Source organism: Panulirus ornatus, chromosome 37 (genome assembly GCF_036320965.1).
Source record: "Panulirus ornatus isolate Po-2019 chromosome 37, ASM3632096v1, whole genome shotgun sequence".
NCBI classification, from domain to species: Eukaryota; Metazoa; Arthropoda; class Malacostraca; order Decapoda; family Palinuridae; genus Panulirus; species Panulirus ornatus.
The window spans coordinates 6175132-6197400 of NC_092260.1; the positions used below are offsets into that span (position 1 = coordinate 6175132).

At 42.6% G+C, this 22269-nt stretch overlaps 1 protein-coding gene across 5 annotated transcripts in view; it reads right to left on the reverse strand.

Moving 5' to 3' along the window:
* The window catches only part of tws (protein phosphatase 2 regulatory subunit tws), a 284859-nt gene that overhangs the window by 221483 nt on the left and 41107 nt on the right, over nucleotides 1-22269 (reverse strand). For all 5 annotated transcript variants that reach the window (XR_011715348.1, XM_071683743.1, XM_071683741.1 and 2 more), the window contains one exon: nucleotides 8239-8404. Coding sequence is in view for 4 of the 5 variants with exons in the window: in XM_071683743.1 (XP_071539844.1) it covers nucleotides 8239-8404 (166 nt within the window). In the remaining variant the exon portion in view is untranslated. The remainder of the gene's footprint in view (nucleotides 1-8238; nucleotides 8405-22269) is intronic.

A 22269-nucleotide genomic window follows, 5' to 3' on the forward strand; every position in this document is an offset into this window, starting at 1 on the left:
ATTTCCATGGTTTACCCCAGACGCTTCACATGCCCACTGACAGCATGTTGACCCCGGTATACCACATCGTTCCAATTCACTCTATTCCTTGCACACCTTTCACCCTCCTGCATGTTCAGGCCTCGATCATTCAAAATCTTTTTCACTCCATCCTTCCACCTCCAATTTGGTCTCCCACTTCTCATTCCCTCCACCTCTTGACATATATATCCTCTTTGTCAATCTCTCCTCGCTCATTCTCTCCATGTGACCAAACCATTTCAAAATACCCTCCTCTGCTCTCTCAACCATGCTCTTTTTATTACTGCAAATCTCTCTTAACCTATTATTACTTACTAGATCAAACCACCTCACACCACATATCGTCCTCAAACATCTCATTTCCAGCACATCCACCCTCCTCCGCACAACTCTATCTATAGCCCACGCCTCGCAACCATACAACATTGTTGAAACCACTATTCCTTCAAACATACCCATTTTTGCTTTCCGAGATAATGTTCTCGACTTCCACACATTCTTCAACACTCCCAGAATTTTCGCCCCCTCCCCCACCCTATGACTCACTTCCGCTTCCATGGTTCCATCCACTGCCAGATCCACTCCCAGATATCTAAAACACTTCACTTCCTCCAGTTTTTCTCCATTCAAACTAACCTTCCAATTGACTTGACCCTCAACCCTACTGTACCTAATAACCTTGCTCTTATTCACATTTACTCTCAACTTTCTTCTTTCACACACTTTACCAAACTTAGTCACCAGCTTCTGCAGTTTCTCTCATGAATCAGCCACCAGCGCTGTATCATCAGCGAACAACAACTGACTCACTTCCCAAGCTCTCTCATCCACAACAGACTGCACACTTGCCCCCCCTTTCCAAAACTCTTGCATTCACCTCCCTAACAACCCCATCCATAAACAAATCAAACAACCATGGAGACATCACACACCCCTGCCACAAACCTACATTCACTGAGAACCAATCACTTTCCTCTCTTCCTACACGTACACATGCCTTACATCCTCAATTAAAACTTTTCACTGCTTCTAACAACTTGCCTCCCACACCATATATTATCAATACCTTCCACAGAGCATCTCTATCAACTCCATCATATGCCTTCTCCAGATCCATAAATGCTACATACAAATCCATTTGCTTTTCTAAGTATTTCTCACATACATTCTTCAAAGCAAACACCTGATCCACACATCCTCTACCACTTCTGAAACCACATTGCTCTTCCCCAATCTGATGCTCTGTACATGCCTTCACCCTCTCAATCAATACCTTCCAATATAATTTACCAGGAATACTCAACAAATTTATACCTCTGCAATTTGAGCACTCACCTTAGTCCCCTTTACCTTTATACAATGGCACTATGCAAGCATTCCGCCAATCCTCAGGCACCTCACCATGAATCATATTTATTTATTTTTTTTTATTATACTTTGTCGCTGTCTCCTGCGTTTGCGAGGTAGCGCAAGGAAACAGACGAAAGAAATGGCCCAAACCCCCCCCATACACATGTATATACATACGTCCACACACACAAATATACATACCTACACAGCTTTCCATGGTTTACCCCAGACGCTTCACATGCCTTGATTCAATCCACTGACAGCACGTCAACCCCGGTATACCACATCGCTCCAATTCACTCTATTCCTTGCCCTCCTTCCACCCTCCTGCATGTTCAGGCCCCGATCACACAAAACCTTTTTCACTCCATCTTTCCACCTCCAATTTGGTCTCCCTTTTCTCCTCGTTCCCTCCACCTCCAACACATATATCCTCTTGGTCAATCTTTCCTCACTCATTCTCTCCATGTGCCCAAACCACTTCAAAACACCCTCTCCTGCTCTCTCAACCACGCTCTTTTTATTTCCACACATCTCTCTTACCCTTACGTTACTCACTCGATCAAACCACCTCACACCACACATTGTCCTCAAACATCTCATTTCCAGCACATCCATCCTCCTGCGCACAACTCTATCCATAGCCCACGCCTCGCAACCATACAACATTGTTGGAACCACTATTCCTTCAAACATACCCATTTTTGCTTTCCGAGATAATGTTCTCGACTTCCACACATTCTTCAAGGCCCCCAGAATTTTCGCCCCCTCCCCCACCCTATGATCCACTTCCTTACCAACCAGTCAACGATACAGTCACCCCCTATTTTAATAAATTCCACTGCAATACCATCCAAACCTGCTGCCTTTCCGGCTTTCATCTTCTGCAAAGCTTTTACTACCTCTTCTCTGTTTACCAAATCATTTTCCCTAACCCTCTCACTTTGCACACCACCTCGACCAAAACACCCTATATTTGCCACTCTATCGTCAAACACATTCAACAAACCTTCAAAATACTAACTCCATCTCCTTCTCACATCACCACTACTTGTTATCACCTCCCCATTAGCCACCTTCACTGAAGTTCCCATTTGTTCCATTGTCTTATGCACTTTACCTACTTCCAAAACATCTTTTTATTCCTCCTAAAATTGAATGATACTCTCACCCTAACTCTCATTTGTCCTCTTTTTCACTTCTTGCACCTTTCTCTTGACCTCATGCCTCTTTCTTTTATACATATCCCAATCATTTGCATTATTTCCCTGCAAAAATTGTCCAAATGCCTCTCTCTTCTCTTTCACTAATAATCTTACTTCTTCATCCCACCACTCACTACCCTTTCTAATCTGCCCACCTCCCACGCTTCGCATGCCACAAGCATCTTTTGCGCAAGCCATCACTGATTCCCTAAATACATCCCATTCCTATACCACTCCCCTTACCTCCTTAGTTCTCAACTTTTTCCATTCTGTACTAGTCTCTCCTGGTACTTCCTCACACAAGTCTCCTTCCCAAGCTCACTTACTCTCACCACTCTCTTCACCCCAACATTCTCTCTTCTTTTCTGAAAACCTCTACAAATCTTCACCTTCGCCTCCACAAGATAATGATCAGACCTCCCTCCAGTTGCACCTCTCAGCACCTCAGGTTTGCTGCAGGGGTGTGTGATGTCTCCATGGTTGTTTAATTCATATATGGATGGGGTTGTTAGGAAGGTGAATGCAAGAGTTTTGCAAAGAGGGGCAAGTATGCAGTCTGTTATGGATGAGAGAGCTTGGGAAGTCAGTTGTTGTTCGCTGATGATACAGCACTGTTGGCTGATTCATGTGAAACTGCAGAAGTTGGTGACTGAGTTTGGTAAAGTATGTGAAAGAAGAAAGTTAAGAGTAAATGTGAATAAGAGCAAGGTTATTAGGCACAGGAGGGTTGAGGGTCAAGTCAACTGGGAGGTAAGTTTGAATGGAGAAAAACTAGAGGAAGTGAAGTGTTTTAGATATCTGGGAGTGGATTTGGAGGAAGGTGGAACCATGGAAGCAGAAGTGATTCATAGGGTGGGGGAGGGGGCGAAAATTCTGGGAGCCTTGAAGAATGTGTGGAAGTCGAGAGCATTATCTCCGAAAGCAAAAATGGGTATGTTTGAAGGAATAGTGGTTCCAACAATGTTGTATGGTTGCGAGGCTTGGGTTATGGATAGAGTTGTGCGCAGGAGGGTGGATGTGCTGGAAATGAGATGTTTGAGGACAATATGTGGTGTGAGGTGGTTTGATCGAGTAAGTAATAATAGAGCAAGAGAGATGTGTGGAAATAAAAAGAGTGTGGTTGAGAGAGCAATGGTTTGAAATGGTTTGGTCACATGGAGAGAATGAGTGATGAAAGACTGACAAAGAGGATATATGTCAAGAGGTGGAGGGAACGAGGAGAAGTGGGAGACCAAATTGGACGTGGAAAGATGGAGTGAATAAGATTTTGAGTGATCAGGGCCTGAACATGCAGGAGGGTGAAAGGCGTGCAAGGAATACAGTGAATTGGAACGATGTGGTATATCGGGGTTGACGTGCTGTCAATGGATTGAACCAGGGCATGTGAAGCGTCTGGGGTAAACCATGGAAAGTTCTGTGGGGTCTGGATGTGGAAAGGGAGCTGTGGTTTCGGTGCATTATTAAATGACAGCTAGAGACTGAGTGTGAACAAATGGGGCCCTTGTTGTCTTTTCCTAGCACTACCTCGCACCCATGAGGGGGAGGTGGATGTTATTTCATGTGTGGCGAGGTGGCGATGGGAATGAATAAGGGCAGACAGTATGAATTATGTACATGTGTATATATGTATATGTCTGTGTGTATATATATGTATACGTTGAGATGTATAGGTATGTAATATTTGAGTGTGGACGTGTATGTATATACATGTGTATGTGGGTGGGTTGAGGCTAACGCGGGAGACAGCGACAAAGCAAAATAAATAAATAAATATAAAGAACCCATAGCTCACATATACATATAGATATCAACGTATACATACATATACGTACACAGACAAATACATATACACACATGTACATACTCGCTGCTTTCATCCGTTCCTGTCACTACCCTGTCACCAACCCCCATAAATACATATATATACATAAATGCCCTTACATATACATATACATATACATACACAGACAAAGCCACATATACAGATGTACATATTCATACTAGTTGCCTTCATCCATTCCTGTCACTACTCTGCAAACACAGGAAACCCCCCTCCCCCAAATAGCATGGCATCACCAGACAAAAATGGCCACATTTGTTCACACTCAATCCCTAGCTGTCATGTGCAATGCACCAAAACCACAGCTCCCTTTCCACATCCAGGCCCCACAAGACACTTCACGTGCCCTGGTTCAACCCACTGACAGCACGTCGACCCCGGTATACCACATCGTTCCAGTTCACTCTATTCCTTGCATGCCTTTCACCCTCCTGCATATTCAGGCCCCAATTGCTGAAAATCTTTTTCATTCCATCCTTCTACCTCCAGTATGGTCTCCCACTTCTCCTCGTTCCCTCCACCTCTTGACACATATATCCTCTGTCAATCTTTCCTCACTCATTCTCTTCATGTGACCAAACCATTTCAAAACACCCTCTGCTGCTCTCTCAACCACACTCTTTTTATTACCATACATCTCTCTTATACTTTCATTACTTATCCAATCAAACCACCTCACAACACATATTGTCCTCAAACATCTCATTTCCAACACATCCATCCTCTCCCACACAACTCTATCTATAGCCCACGCCTCGCAACCATATAACATTGTTGAAACCACTATTCCTTCAAACATACCCTTTTCAACTTTCTGAGATAATGTTCTAGACTTCCACACAATTTTCACCGCTCCCACAACTTTCACCCCCTTCCCTACTCTGTGACTCACTTCCGCTTCCATGGTTCCATCTGCTGCCAAATTCACTCCAAGATATCTAAAACACTTCACTTCCTCCAGTTTTTCTACATTCAAACTTACCTCCCAATTGACTTGTCCCTCAACCCTATTGTACCTAATAACCTTGTTCTTATTCACATTTACTCTCAGCTTTCTTCTTTCACACACTTTACCAAACTCAGTCACCAACTTCTGCAGTTTCTCACCCGAATCAGCCACCAGCGCTGTATCATCAGCGAACAACTGACTCACTTCCCAAGCTCTCATCCACAACAGACTGCATACTTGCTCCTCTACCCAAAACTCTTCCATTCACCCCCCTAACAGCCCCATCCATAAACAAATTAAACAACCATGGAGACATCACACACCCCTGCCACAAACCAACATTCACTGAGAACCAACCACTTTCCTCTCTTCCTACTCGTACAAGTGCATTATATCCTTGATAAAAACTTTTCACTGCTGCTAGCAACTTGCCTTCCACACCATATATTCTTAATACCTTCCACAGAGCATCTCTTATCAACTCTATTATATGCCTTCTCCAGATCCATAAATGCTACATACAAATCCATTTGTTTTTCCAAGTATTTCCCTCATACATTCTTCAAATTCAGATTGAGGAAGAGCAGTGTGGTTTCAGAAGTGGTAGAGGATGTGTAGGTCAGGTGTTTGCTTTAAAGAATGAATATGTACTTGAGTATATACGTATATGTCTGTGTATGTACATGTAAGCATACGTTGAAATGTATGTATGTATATGTGCATGTATGGGCATTCATTTATATACATGTGTATGTGGGTGGGCTGGGCCATTCCTCCTTCGTTTCCTTGTGCTACCTAATTGATGCGGGAGATGGCGATTAAGTATAATAATAATATAATGTGTGATGTTTAGTATATAGTTTTGAAACAGTTTATGCATACTTCTTGGCCTCCATAACCTAACTAGCTACTTTCACAATCAATAATTAAACCTGAATATGTAATCTGATAAATAGCAGAGCGATGTTGTTCCTAACCAGCAAATCAGAATTACTCCATATATGTTTATGCCATTTTAGGAGCATTGTATGCCTGGCAGTGTTGCAGCCTGAACATTCATCAGTCAGATAATTTCACCACACATGAGTAATATGTAAATAAATCTAAAAAAAATTCAGGTAAACTTTTGAATAGCAAAAATTTTTTCATCAAATTTATTGAAAATTGCCACATTGAGGGACATACTAAATATCTTGAGATGTCATAGTCAATCAGTTGGGAGTTAAAACCGATTGGGAAAAAGTGGTATATCATGGCCATAATTTGTAATCTATAATTTGATGATGCTTCATATTCTGACACTTCGTGTACTTTTATGGAGAGCAAATATACTCTCGCACATATCCCCATATATAAAACTTTAAACCACAATAAACAAAACAAAAAGAAATAGCTTTTAAAACTAAGCTATAAATTATTTTATATTTATTATACTTTGTCGCTGTCTCCCGCGTTTGCGAGGTAGCGCAAGGAAACAGACGAAAGAAATGGCCCAACCCCCCCCCCATACACATGTATATACATACGTCCACACACGCAAATATACATACCTACACAGCTTTCCATGGTTTACCCAGACGCTTCACATGCCTTGATTCAATCCACTGACAGCACGTCAACCCCGGTATACCACATCGCTCCAATTCACTCTATTCCTTGCCCTCCTTTCACCCTCCTGCATGTTCAGGCCCCGATCCCACAAAATCTTTTTCACTCCATCTTTCCACCTCCAATTTGGTCTCCCTCTTCTCCTCGTTCCCTCCACCTCCAACACATATATCCTCTTGGTCAATCTTTCCTCACTCATTCTCTCCATGTGCCCAAACCACTTCAAAACACCCTCTTCTGCTCTCTCAACCACGCTCTTTTTATTTCCACACATCTCTCTTACCCTTACGTTACTTACTCGATCAAACCACCTCACACCACACATTGTCCTCAAACATCTCATTTCCAGCACATCCATCCTCCTGCGCACAACTCTATCCATAGCCCACGCCTCGCAACCATACAACATTGTTGGAACCACTATTCCTTCAAACATTCCCATTTTTGCTTTCCGAGATAATGTTCTCGACTTCCACACATTCTTCAAGGCTCCCAGAATTTTCGCCCCCTCCCCCACCCTATGATCCACTTCCGCTTCCATGGTTCCATCCGCTGCCAGATCCACTCCCAGATATCTAAAACACTTCACTTCCTCCAGTTTTTCTCCATTCAAACTCACCTCCCAATTGACTTGACCCTCAACCCTACTGTACCTAATAACCTTGCTCTTATTCACATTTACTCTTAACTTTCTTCTATAAATAGCCCATGGAATAAAATAGCCTTAGTTCAATGGGCAGACAGAAAAAAAAATCAAAACATAGATTATTTTGTACTGCTAATGATGAATATGACAACTACACTGCAAGGAATACAGCACATTAGTAATGTGCGAAAATTAGGCAAAAATGAAATATGATACACAATGATTTTCAGCAGTTTACATGTACAATCCCAGTATTCATAACCTGAGCTTTTCTATAATAAAGCACTACTAAAATGTGCTGCATCATGATACTAAGAAGATACTCAAGCTTCTAATCTGATAACACTTATCCATATGACACTAATAAAATCTTCATCATTTCTTGTCCACCCTACTGTGTTTCATAGACAATTAACTAAACGGGATAGATTATGGCTTTACACAAACTGTTATTACTATTTTTTTCATGGACAAAAAGAATACCATAAAACTATGCAGTCTGTTGGAGTTACATTTTTGCAGAATACAACAAATGGGTACTAAAGCAATACTTTGCATTACCTGTTCCCTGTACATTAAAATCTCCCTCTCATCATCAGCAAAAGAGCAAATAACTTACCATTAGTAGACAGTAAAAAGTGCGCTGGATTTTTCCTCTTCAGCCATCTAATTTTGTTGATTTTTTCCTCAATTTCTAAAGATTTAAGATAGTCAAACTCTGGTTCATGGCTCTGGAAGGTGCTGTAAACATTATACTCGCCCCTCCGAGGATGACAGTTTTTAGACTGTTGACAAAGAAAAATTATCTATGAGCTACAAATGTCAAATCTATACTGTATAGGTATTAGTACTTTGAAATAGTATGACAAAATGTCCACTGAAATTCCTTTAAACCACATGTCAAGTTAAACTCTCTCTCTCTCTCTCTCTCTCTCTCTCTCTCTCTCTCTCTCTCTCTCTCTCTCTCTCTCTCTCACCAGACAACTCAGTCCTGGGCCAATCAGGCCTCCTGTTGTCTGCTTTTCTCATGTAAACCCATACTATCTCAGGGCCCTTCGTATACATAAACTCTGCTGCTTCCCTCATCATCTTCCTTCTCTCATATCTATCTTTGCTGTTCAACCTCTTTTTTACCCAAAAGCCTCTCCCATCCTAGAAAGGCAATATCAGGAACAAATGAACAATGTTCTCATTTCAACACATCATCAGTACCGTATGTTACTTGATATATGTCGTACTGATATATTTCTACCTTCACTTCTTTTTTTTTCAAGAAACAGGTTCATCTGAATGTGATCTACACCAAATATCAAAATTCTTAGACAAATATCAGTACTTAACCCTTGATGCCTGGAGCCATTGTATGATGAAGCTGGTACCTGGAGTAATCATATGATGATTCCCATTGCAGTTGCCTGTAGTAATCAAGTAGCAGGTACCTGAAGTCATCATATAATGGTTCACATAAGAGATGGCCAGAGTCAGCATATGACAATTCACGAAGCAGTTGTCTGAAGCATCATATGGTGATTCACGAGGCAAGTGCCTGGAGTCATCACATGATGATTCACACTGCATGTACCTGGAGGTATCATGAGTGCATATAATGATTCACGAAGCAGGTGCCTGGGAGGGAATCTTGTGATGATTCACGTGCCAGGAGTCGTCATATGTTAATTCACACTGAAGGTACCTCGAGTCATGATGATTCAAGTAGCAAGTGCCTCAAGCCATCATATGATAATTCGCGCAGCAGGTGCCAAGAGTCAACTTACGACTGCTAATTTCTGTGCACTTTATTTTGAACAACCCACCAAAATCCTGACATCTGTGCAGCTGCTAAGGGTTTCTTGGTTACCACAGTTGCTTATTACAGTAACAACTTTTCACTAAATAAAGCGCTGAAGAGTAATTATATACTTGCAAATATATGTCAGTGCCTGAGGACTGACGGAATGCATGCATAGTACCACTGTACAAAGGCAAATGGGATAAAGGTGAGTGTTCAAATTACATAGGTAAAAGTCTGTTGAGTATTCCTGGGAAATTATAAGTGAGGGTACTACTGATTGAGAGGGTGAAGGAATGTACAGAGCATCAGATTGGGGAAGGGAAGTGGTAGAGATGTATGGAGTAGGTGTTTGCTTTGAAGAATGTGTGAGAAATACTTAGAAAAACAGATAGATTTGTTTGTAGCATTCATAGATCTGGAGAGGGCATATGACAGAGATGCTCTGTGGAAGGTATTAAGAATATATGGTGTGGGAGGAAAGTTGCTAGAAGCAGTGTAAGTTTTTATGTAGGATGTAAGGCATGTGTGCAAGTAGGAAGAGAGGAAAGTGATTGGTTCCCAATGAATGTCGATTTGCAACAAGGGTGCGTGATGTCTCCATGGTTATTTAATTTGTTTATGGATAGGGTTGCTAGGGAGGTGAATGCAAGTGTATTGGAGAAGGGGCAAGTATGCAGTCTGTTGTGGATGAGAGAGCTTGGGAAATAAGTTAGTATTTGTTTGCTGATGATACAACACTGGTGGCAGAATCAGGTGAGAAACTGCAAAAGTTGGTTACTGAGTTTGGTAAAGTTAGTGGAAGAAGAAAGCTGAGAGTAAATGTGAAAACAAGAGCAAGGTTATTAGGTTCAGTAGGGTTGAGGGACAAGTAAATTGGGAGGTAAGTTTTAATGGGAAAAAAACTGGAGGAAGTGAAGTGTTTTAGATAACTGGGAGTGGATTTGGCAGCGGATGGAACCATGGAAGCGGAAGGGAGTCACAGGGTGGGAGAGGGGGCAAAGGTTCTGGGAGCATTAATGAATGTGTGGAAGGCAAGAACGTTATCTCTGAAAGCAAAAAGGGTACCTTTGAAGGCATAGTGGTTCCAATAATGTTATATGGTTGTGAAGCACTGGCTACAGATAGGGTTGTGTGGAAGAGGGTGGATGTGTTGGAAATGAGATGGTTGAAGACAATATGTGGTGTGAGGTGGTTTGATCAAGTAAGTAACTAAAGGTAAGAGAGCTGTGTAGTAATAAAAAGAGTGTGGTTGAGAGAGCAGAAGAGGGTGTATTGAAATGGTTTGGTCACATGGAGAGAATGAGTGAGGAAAGATTGACACAAAGAGGATATATGTGTCAGAGGTGGAGGAAATGAGGAGAAGTGGTAGACCAAATTAGAGGTGGAAGGATGGAGTGAAAAAGATTTTGAGCTACTAGGGCCTGAACATACAGGAGGGTGAGAGGCGTGCAAGGAATAAAGTGAATTGAAACGATGTGGTATACCGGGGTCGATGTGCTGCCAATGGATTGAACCAGGGCATGTGAATTGTCTGGGGTAAACCATGGAAAGGTTTGTGGGGCCTGGATGTGGAAAGGAAACTGTGGTTTCGGTCCACTACACATGACAGATTGAGACCAAGTGTGAACGAATGTGACCTTTGTTGTCTTTTTCTAGTGCTACCTCGCACACATGCGGGGGGAGGGGGTGCCATTTCATGTGTGGTGGTGTGGCGGCGGAAATGGATGAAGGCAGCACGTATGTATATGTACATGTGTATATATGTATATGTCTGTGTATGTATATGTATGTATATGTAAAAATGTATACGTACGTATATGTGCGTGAGTGAATGCAGGTGGGTATGGCCATTCTTTCGTCTGTTTCCTTGCGCTACCTCCCTAACATCGGAAACAGCGGCAAAGTATAATAAAAATATACATATCTCTGGATACAGGTGAGAAACAATACTACCAATGCATTCCCCATGTGTCATGGAAGGTGACTAAAGGGGACGGGAGTGGAGGGCTAGAAACCCTCCCCTCCTTATATTTTAACTTCATAAAAGGGGAAACAGAAGGAATCATGCAGGGAGTGCTCATCCTCCTCAAAGGCTCAGATTGGGGTGTCTAAATGTGTGTGGATGTAGCCAAGGTGTGTGAGGAAAGGAACCTTGATGTTTTGGCTCTGAGTGAAACGAAGCTCAAAGGTAAAGGGGAAAAGTGGTTTGGGAATGTTTTGGGAGTAAAGTCAAGGGTTGATGAGAGGACATGAGCAAAGGAAGGAGTAGCACTACTCCTGAAGCAGTCGTGGGAGTATGTGATATAGTGAAGAAAGTAAACTCTAGATTAATATGGGTAAAACTGAAAGTGGATGGAGAGAGATGGGTGATTATTGGTGCCTATGCACCTGGGCATGTGAAGAAAGATCATGAGAGGCAAGTGTTTTGGGAGCAGATGAGTGAGTGTGTTAGCAGCTTTGATACACGCGACTGGGTAATAGTGATTGGTGACTTGAATGCAAAGGTGAGCAATGTGGCAGTGATGGTATAATTGGCATACATGGGGTGTTCAGTGTTGTAAAGGGAAATGGTGGAGAGCTTGTAGATTTGTGTGCTGAAAAAAGACTGGTGATTGGGAATACCTGGCTTAAAAAGAGAGATATATATAAGTATAAGTGAATGTTGGGGTGAAGAGGGTGGTGAGAGTAAGTGAGCTTGAGAAGGAGACCTGTGTGAGGAAGTACCAGGAGAGACTGAGTACAGAATGGAAAAAGGTGAGAACAATGGAAGTAAGGGGAGTGGGGGAGGAATGGGATGTATTTAGGGAATCAGTGATGGATTGCGCAAAAGATGCTTGTGGCATGAGAAGAGTGGGAGGTGGGTTGATTAGAAAGGGTAGTGAGTGGTGGGATGAAGAAGTAAGAGTATTAGTGAAAGAGAAGAGAGAGGCATTTGGACGATTTTTGCAGGGAAAAAATGCAATTGAGTGGGAGATGTATAAAAGAAAGAGACAGAGGTCAAGAGAAAGGTGCAAGAGGTGAAAAAAAGGGCAAATGAGAGTTGGGGTGAGAGAGTATCATTAAATTTTAGGGAGAATAAAAAGATGTTCTGGAAGGAGGTAAATAAAGTGCGTAAGACAAGGGAGCAAATGGGAACTTCAGTGAAGGGCGCAAATGGGGAGGTGATAACAAGTAGTGGTGATGTGAGAAGGAGATGGAGTGAGTATTTTGAAGGTTTGTTGAATGTGTTTGATGATAGAGTGGCAGATATAGGGTGTTTTGGTCGAGGTGGTGTGCAAAGTGAGAGGGTTAGGGAAAATGATTTGGTAAACAGAGAAGAGGTAGTGAAAGCTTTGCGGAAGATGAAAGCCAGCAAGGCAGCAGGTTTGGATGGTATTGCAGTGGAATTTATTAAAAAAGGGGGTGACTGTATTGTTGACTGGTTGGTAAGGTTATTTAATGTATGTATGACTCATGGTGAGGTGCCTGAGGATTGGCGGAATGCGTGCATAGTGCCACTGTACAAAGGCAAAGGGGATAAGAGTGAGTGCTCAAATTACAGAGGTATAAGTTTGTTGAGTATTCCTGGTAAATTATATGGGAGGGTATTGATTGAGAGGGTGAAGGCATGTACAGAGCATCAGATTGGGGAAGAGCAGTGTGGTTTCAGAAGTGGTAGAGGATGTGTGGATCAGGTGTTTGCTTTGAAGAATGTATGTGAGAAATACTTAGAAAAGCAAATGGATTTGTATGTAGCATTTATGGATCTGGAGAAGGCATATGATAGAGTTGATAGAGATGCTCTGTGGAAGGTATTAAGAATATATGGTATGGGAGGAAAGTTGTTAGAAGCAGTGAAAAGTTTTTATCGAGGATGTAAGGCATGTGTACGTGTAGGAAGAGAGGAAAGTGATTGGTTCTCAGTGAATGTAGGTTTGCGGCAGGGGTGTGTGATGTCTCCATGGTTGTTTAATTTGTTTATGGATGGGGTTGTTAGGGAGGTAAATGCAAGAGTTTTGGAAAGAGGGGCAAGTATGAAGTCTGTTGGGGATGAGAGAGCTTGGGAAGTGAGTCAGTTGTTGTTCGCTGATGATACAGCGCTGGTGGCTGATTCATGTGAGAAACTGCAGAAGCTGGTGACTGAGTTTGGAAAAGTGTGTGGAAGAAGAAAGTTAAGAGTAAATGTAAATAAGAGCAAGGTTATTAGGTACAGTAGGGTTGAGGGTCAAGTCAATTGGGAGGTGAGTTTGAATGGAGAAAAACTGGAGGAAGTGAAGTGTTTTAGATATCTGGGAGTGGATCTGGCAGCAGATGGAACCATGGAAGCGGAAGTGGATCATAGGGTGGGGGAGGGGGCGAAAATCCTGGGAGCCTTGAAAAATGTGTGGAAGTCGAGAACATTATCTCGGAAAGCAAAAATGGGTATGTTTGAAGGAATAGTGGTTCCAACAATGTTGTATGGTTGCGAGGCGTGGGCTATGGATAGAGTTGTGCGCAGGAGGATGGATGTGCTGGAAATGAGATGTTTGAGGACAATGTGTGGTGTGAGGTGGTTTGATCGAGTGAGTAACGTAAGGGTAAGAGAGATGTGTGGAAATAAAAAGAGCGTGGTTGAGAGAGCAGAAGAGGGTGTTTTGAAGTGGTTTGGGCACATGGAGAGGATGAGTGAGGAAAGATTGACCAAGAGGATATATGTGTCGGAGGTGGAGGGAACAAGGAGAAGAGGGAGACCAAATTGGAGGTGGAAAGATGGAGTGAAAAAGATTTTGTGTGATCGGGGCCTGAACATGCAGGAGGGTGAAAGGAGGGCAAGGAATAGAGTGAATTGGAGCGATGTGGTATACCGGGGTTGACTTGCTGTCAGTGGATTGAAGCAAGACATGTGAATTGTCTGGGGTAAACCATGGAAAGGTTTGTGGGGCCTGGATGTGGAAAGGGAACTGTGGTTTCGGTCCACTACACATGACAGATTGAGACCAAGTGTGAACGAATGTGACCTTTGTTGTCTTTTTCTAGTGCTACCTCGCACACATGCGGGGGGAGGGGGTGCCATTTCATGTGTGGTGGTGTGGCGGCGGAAATGGATGAAGGCAGCACGTATGTATATGTACATGTGTATATATGTATATGTCTGTGTATGTATATGTATGTATATGTAAAAATGTATACGTACGTATATGTGCGTGAGTGAATGCAGGTGGGTATGGCCATTCTTTCGTCTGTTTCCTTGCGCTACCTCCCTAACATCGGAAACAGCGGCAAAGTATAATAAAAATATATATATCTCTGGATACAGGTGAGAAACAATACTACCAATGCATTCCCCATGTGTCATGGAAGGTGACTAAAGGGGACGGGAGTGGAGGGCTAGAAACCCTCCCCTCCTTATATTTTAACTTCATAAAAGGGGAAACAGAAGGAATCATGCAGGGAGTGCTCATCCTCCTCAAAGGCTCAGATTGGGGTGTCTAAATGTGTGTGGATGTAGCCAAGGTGTGTGAGGAAAGGAACCTTGATGTTTTGGCTCTGAGTGAAACGAAGCTCAAAGGTAAAGGGGAAAAGTGGTTTGGGAATGTTTTGGGAGTAAAGTCAAGGGTTGATGAGAGGACATGAGCAAAGGAAGGAGTAGCACTACTCCTGAAGCAGTCGTGGGAGTATGTGATATAGTGAAGAAAGTAAACTCTAGATTAATATGGGTAAAACTGAAAGTGGATGGAGAGAGATGGGTGATTATTGGTGCCTATGCACCTGGGCATGTGAAGAAAGATCATGAGAGGCAAGTGTTTTGGGAGCAGATGAGTGAGTGTGTTAGCAGCTTTGATACACGCGACCTGGGTAATAGTGATTGGTGACTTGAATGCAAAGGTGAGCAATGTGGCAGTGATGGTATAATTGGCATACATGGGGTGTTCAGTGTTGTAAAGGGAAATGGTGGAGAGCTTGTAGATTTGTGTGCTGAAAAAAGACTGGTGATTGGGAATACCTGGCTTAAAAAGAGAGATATATATAAGTATAAGTGAATGTTGGGGTGAAGAGGGTGGTGAGAGTAAGTGAGCTTGAGAAGGAGACCTGTGTGAGGAAGTACCAGGAGAGACTGAGTACAGAATGGAAAAAGGTGAGAACAATGGAAGTAAGGGGAGTGGGGGAGGAATGGGATGTATTTAGGGAATCAGTGATGGATTGCGCAAAAGATGCTTGTGGCATGAGAAGAGTGGGAGGTGGGTTGATTAGAAAGGGTAGTGAGTGGTGGGATGAAGAAGTAAGAGTATTAGTGAAAGAGAAGAGAGAGGCATTTGGACGATTTTTGCAGGGAAAAAATGCAATTGAGTGGGAGATGTATAAAAGAAAGAGACAGAGGTCAAGAGAAAGGTGCAAGAGGTGAAAAAAAGGGCAAATGAGAGTTGGGGTGAGAGAGTATCATTAAATTTTAGGGAGAATAAAAAGATGTTCTGGAAGGAGGTAAATAAAGTGCGTAAGACAAGGGAGCAAATGGGAACTTCAGTGAAGGGCGCAAATGGGGAGGTGATAACAAGTAGTGGTGATGTGAGAGGAGATGGAGTGAGTATTTTGAAGGTTTGTTGAATGTGTTTGATGATAGAGTGGCAGATATAGGGTGTTTTGGTCGAGGTGGTGTGCAAAGTGAGAGGGTTAGGGAAAATGATTTGGTAAACAGAGAAGAGGTAGTGAAAGCTTTGCGGAAGATGAAAGCCAGCAAGGCAGCAGGTTTGGATGGTATTGCAGTGGAATTTATTAAAAAAGGGGGTGACTGTATTGTTGACTGGTTGGTAAGGTTATTTAATGTATGTATGACTCATGGTGAGGTGCCTGAGGATTGGCGGAATGCGTGCATAGTGCCACTGTACAAAGGCAAAGGGGATAAGAGTGAGTGCTCAAATTACAGAGGTCTAAGTTTGTTGAGTATTCCTGGTAAATTATATGGGAGGGTATTGATTGAGAGGGTGAAGGCATGTACAGAGCATCAGATTGGGGAAGAGCAGTGTGGTTTCAGAAGTGGTAGAGGATGTGTGGATCAGGTGTTTGCTTTGAAGAATGTATGTGAGAAATACTTAGAAAAGCAAATGGATTTGTATGTAGCATTTATGGATCTGGAGAAGGCATATGATAGAGTTGATAGAGATGCTCTGTGGAAGGTATTAAGAATATATGGTGTGGGAGGAAAGTTGTTAGAAGCAGTGAAAAGTTTTTATCGAGGATGTAAGGCATGTGTACGTGTAGGAAGAGAGGAAAGTGATTGGTTCTCAGTGAATGTAGGTTTGCGGCAGGGGTGTGTGATGTCTCCATGGTTGTTTAATTTGTTTATGGATGGGGTTGTTAGGGAGGTAAATGCAAGAGTTTTGGAAAGAGGGGCAAGTATGAAGTCTGTTGGGGATGAGAGAGCTTGGGAAGTGAGTCAGTTGTTGTTCGCTGATGATACAGCGCTGGTGGCTGATTCATGTGAGAAACTGCAGAAGCTGGTGACTGAGTTTGGAAAAGTGTGTGGAAGAAGAAAGTTAAGAGTAAATGTAAATAAGAGCAAGGTTATTAGGTACAGTAGGGTTGAGGGTCAAGTCAATTGGGAGGTGAGTTTGAATGGAGAAAAACTGGAGGAAGTGAAGTGTTTTAGATATCTGGGAGTGGATCTGGCAGCAGATGGAACCATGGAAGCGGAAGTGGATCATAGGGTGGGGGAGGGGGCGAAAATCCTGGGAGCCTTGAAAAATGTGTGGAAGTCGAGAACATTATCTCGGAAAGCAAAAATGGGTATGTTTGAAGGAATAGTGGTTCCAACAATGTTGTATGGTTGCGAGGCGTGGGCTATGGATAGAGTTGTGCGCAGGAGGATGGATGTGCTGGAAATGAGATGTTTGAGGACAATGTGTGGTGTGAGGTGGTTTGATCGAGTGAGTAACGTAAGGGTAAGAGAGATGTGTGGAAATAAAAAGAGCGTGGTTGAGAGAGCAGAAGAGGGTGTTTTGAAGTGGTTTGGGCACATGGAGAGGATGAGTGAGGAAAGATTGACCAAGAGGATATATGTGTCGGAGGTGGAGGGAACAAGGAGAAGAGGGAGACCAAATTGGAGGTGGAAAGATGGAGTGAAAAAGATTTTGTGTGATCGGGGCCTGAACATGCAGGAGGGTGAAAGGAGGGCAAGGAATAGAGTGAATTGGAGCGATGTGGTATACCGGGGTTGACATGCTGTCAGTGGATTGAAGCAAGACATGTGAAGCGTCTGGGGTAAACCATGGAAAGCTGTGTAGGTATGTATATTTGCGTGTGTGGACGTATGTATATACATGTGTATGGGGGGGGGGGGTGGGCCATTTCTTTCGTCTGTTTCCTTGCGCTACCTCGCAAACGCGGGAGACAGCGACAAAGTATAATAAAAAAAAAATATATATATAAGTATACATGTGTAAGTAGGAGAGATGGCCAGAGCATAACTGGATTACATGTTAAGTGATAGGCGTGTGAAAGAGAGACTTTTGGATGTTAATGTCTTGAGAGAGGCATCTGGAAGGATGTCTGATCATTATCTCATGGAGGCAAAGTTGAAGATTTGAAGAGGTTTTCAGAAAAGAAGAAAGAATGCTGGGGTGATGAGAGTGGTGAGAGTAAGTGAGCTTGAAAAGGAGACTTGTGTGAGGAAGCACCAGAAGAGATTTATTTTAGAATGGAAAAAGGTAAGAGCAAATGACGTAAGGGGAATGGGGGAGGAATGGGATGTATTTAGGGAAGCAATGATGGCTTGCGAAAAAAATACTTGTGGCATGAGAAAGGTGGGAGGTGGGCAGATTAGAAAGGGTAGTGAGTGGTGGGATCAAGAAGTAAGATTGATAGTGAAAGAGAACAGAGGTGCATTTGGACGATTTTTGCAAGGAAATAGTGCAAATGATTGGGAGATGTATAAAAGAAATAGGGAAAGGGGATAAAGGTGAGTGTTCAAATTATAGAGGTATAAGTTTAAGTATCAATAGGAAATTATATGGCAGGGTATTGATTGAGAGGGTAAAGGCATGTACAGAGCATCAGATTGGGGAAGTGCAGTGTGGTTTCAGAAGTTAGAGGATGTGTGGATCAGGAGTTTGCTTTGAAAAATGTATGCGAGAAAGACTTAGAAAAACAGATGGATTTGTATGTAGCATTTATGGATCTAGAAAAGCAATATGATAAGAGTTGATAGACATGCTCTGTGGAAGGTATTAAGAGAATATGGTGTGAGAGGTAAGTTGCTAGAAGCAGTGAAATGTTTCTATCGAGGATGTAGGCATGTGTGCAAGTAGGAAGAGAGGAAAGTGATCGTTCCCAGTAAATGTTGGTTTACGGCAGGGGTGCGTGATGTCTCCATGGTTGTTTAATTTGTTTATGGATTGGGTGGTTAGGGAGGTGAATGGAAGAGTTTTGAAAAGAGGGGCAAGTATGTAGTCTATTGTGGATGAGAGGGCTTGGAAAGTGAGTCAATTGTTGTTCACTGTTGATACAGCACTGGTGGACGAGTTGGGTGAGAAATTGTAGAAGTTGAAGACTGAGTTTGGTAAAGTGTGTGAAAGAAGAAAGCTGAGAGTAAATGCGAATAAGAGCAAGGTTATTAGGTTCAGTAGGGTTGGGGAAAAAGTTTATGGGGAGGTATGTTTGAATGGAGAGAAACTGGAGAAAGTGAAGTGTTTAAGATATCTGGGAGTGGATTTAGCTGCGGATGGAACTATGGAAGTAGAAGTGAGTCACAGGGTGGAGGAGAGGTTGAAGGTTCTGGAAGCATTCAAGAATGTGTGGAAGGCGAGAACATTATCTCGGAGCAAAAATGGATATGTTTGAAGTTATATGGTTGCAAGGCATGGGCTATAGATAGGTTTGTGCGGAGGAGGGCATATGTGTAGGAAATAGGATGTTTGAGGACAATATGTGGTGTGAGGTAATTTGATCGAGTAAGTAATTAAAGGGTAAGAGAGATGTGTGGTAATAAAAAGAGTGTGGTTGAGAGAGCAGAAGAGGGTGTATTGAAATGGTTTGGTCACATGGAGAGAATGAGTGGGGAAAGATTGACCAAGAGGATATATGTGTCAGAGGTGGAGGGAACGAGAAGTGGGAGACCAAATAGGATGTGGAAGGATGAAGTGAAAAAGATTTTGAGCGATCAGGTGCTGAACATACAGGAGGGTGAAAGGTATGCAAGGAATAGAGTGAATTGAAGCGATGTGGTACACCGGGTTGACTGCTGTCAATGGATTGAACCAGGGAATGTGAAGCACCTGGGGTAAACCATAGAACGTTTTGTGGGACCTGGACGTGGAAAGGGAGCCGTGGTTTCGGTGCATTACACGACATCTAGAGACTGAGTGAAAAAAGTGGCCTTTGTTGTCTTCCCTAGCACTAACTCGCATGTCTGGGGAGGGAGCGGGGTGTCATTTCATGTGTGGCAAGGTGGCAACGGGAATGGATGAAAGCATCATGCATGAACATGTACATGTGATGCATGTTTATGTCTGTGTATGTATATGTATGTATACGTTGAAATGTATAGGTATATGTGCGTATGCGGGCATTTATGTATATACATGTGTATGTGGGTGGGTTGGGCCATTCTTTCATCTGTTTCCCTGCACTACCTCGCTAATGCAGGAGAAAGCAACACAGTATAAGAAACATAAATAAATCTCTGGAAACAGGGAGAAAGAATTCTACTTCCGTATTCCCTACATGTTGCAACTAAATAGGGCAGGAGAGGATGGTGATGGGGAGCTACTACTGATGGAGCCCACGTCCTTTCCTGTATTTCAATTTCTAAAAGACAAAACACAAAAAAAGAGCGAAGTGAGGAGTGCTCATGCACCTTGAAGGCTAAGGCCAGAGTGCATGTATGTGTATTGATGAAACAAAGATGAGGAAAAAGGTGAGTTAGGAAGCATGTTTGAGGAAACAAACCTCTACGTTCTCGCTCTGAATGAAACAAAGCTCAAGAGGAAGGATGGTTTGGAAATGTCTTAGAAGTAATGCCTGGGGCTGTTCTGAGTGCAAAAGCTACGGAAGGGTTAGCAGTGCTGCTGAAGCAGTTGTGGGTGTATGAAGGAGTGTAAGGGAGTGAGCTCCAGATTGATTAGGATAAAAATGGAAGAAGATTGCAAGATATGGGTGATTATTAGTGCTTATACACCTGGCCATGAGAAGAGTGGTGATAAGAGGCAAGTGTTTTGGGAGCAGCTGAGTGAAAGTGTCGGCAGTTTTGAGGCAAGAGACCAGGAATTACCAAAAGGAGATAGAAATGCAAAGCAGAACAATATGGAATATCAGGGTATATCTAAGGTGGTACAGAGTATTCAATAATGTGAATGGAAATAGTAAATCGCTTGCCAAGTTAAGTGCTGGAAAAGTCCTGGTGACTGGGAATACCTTGTTTATTATAAAAGAGGGACGAGCAAAAGTATATAATATGTGCATGAGCAGGGAAAGATGGTCAGTGGGTATCAATGGATTACATAATAGTTGATTGCAATAAAAAAGAGCGACCTTTGGATGTAAATGCGTTAAGAGCAGCTCATGGGATGTCTGATCACTACCTTATGGAGACATGGGAGAAGATTTGTAGAGGTTTTAGGGAGGAAACATTATGGGTAAGAAGAGAGTAGCAAAAGTATGTGATCTTGAAAAAGAGACCTGTCTGAAGAAATACCAGGAGAGACTGAGAGTAGAATGGCAAAAGGTTAGAGAAAATGGAGCTTGGGAAATGGATGAGGGATGGGAGGTGTTTAGGAAAGCAGTGCAAACATGTACAAGAGATGCATGTGGCATACGTAAGGTGGATGGCTACCAGGTTAGAAAGGGTAATGAGTGGTTGGTAAACGATTGGTCAAAGAAGTAAAGCTGCTAGTGAAAGAGAAATTTGAGGTATAAGGTTGGTACTTTGCTCTTAATACACATTTACTCTCAGCTTTCTTCTTTCACACACTTTACCAAACTCAGTCACCAACGTCTGCAGTTTCTCACCCAAATCAGTCACCAACGCTGTATCATCAGCAAGCAACAACTGACTCACTTCCCAAGCCCTCTCATCCACAACAGACTGCATACTTGTCCCTCTCTCCAAAACTCTTGTATTCACCTCCCTAACAAACCCATACATAAACAAATTAAACAACAATGGAGACATCATGCACCCCTGCCGTAAACTGACATTCACTGGGAACCAATCACTTTCCTCTCTTCCTACCCGCACACATGCCTAACATCTTTGGTAAAAACTTTTCACTGCTTCTAGCAACTTACCTCCAACACCATACATTCTTAACACCTTCCACAAAGCATCTCCAGATCCATAAATGCTACATACAAATCCATCTGTTTTTCTAAGTATTTCTCATGTACATTCTTCAAAGCAAACACCTGATCTACACATCCTCTACCACTTCTGAAACCACATTGCTCTTCCCCAATCTGATGTTCTGTACATGCCTTTACCCTCTCAATCAATACCCTCCCATGTAAATTCCCAGGAATACTCAACAAACTTATACCTCTGTAATTTGAACACTCACCTTTATCCTCTTTGCTTTTGTACACTGGCACTATGCATGCATTCCGCCAATCCTCAGGCACTTCACCAAGAACCATACATACACTGAATATCCTTACCAACCAGTCAACAACAGTTACCCGATTTTTTGATACATTCAACTCCAATACCATCCAAACCCCTTCGCCTTGCCACCTTTCATCTTCCACAAAGCTTTCACTACCTCTTCTCTCTTTACCAAATCATTCTCCCTGACCCTCTCACTTCACACACCACCTTGACCAAAACACCCTATATCTGCCACTTTAACATCAAACACAATCAACAAACCTTCAAAATACTCACTCCATCTCCCTCTCACTTCACTACTACTT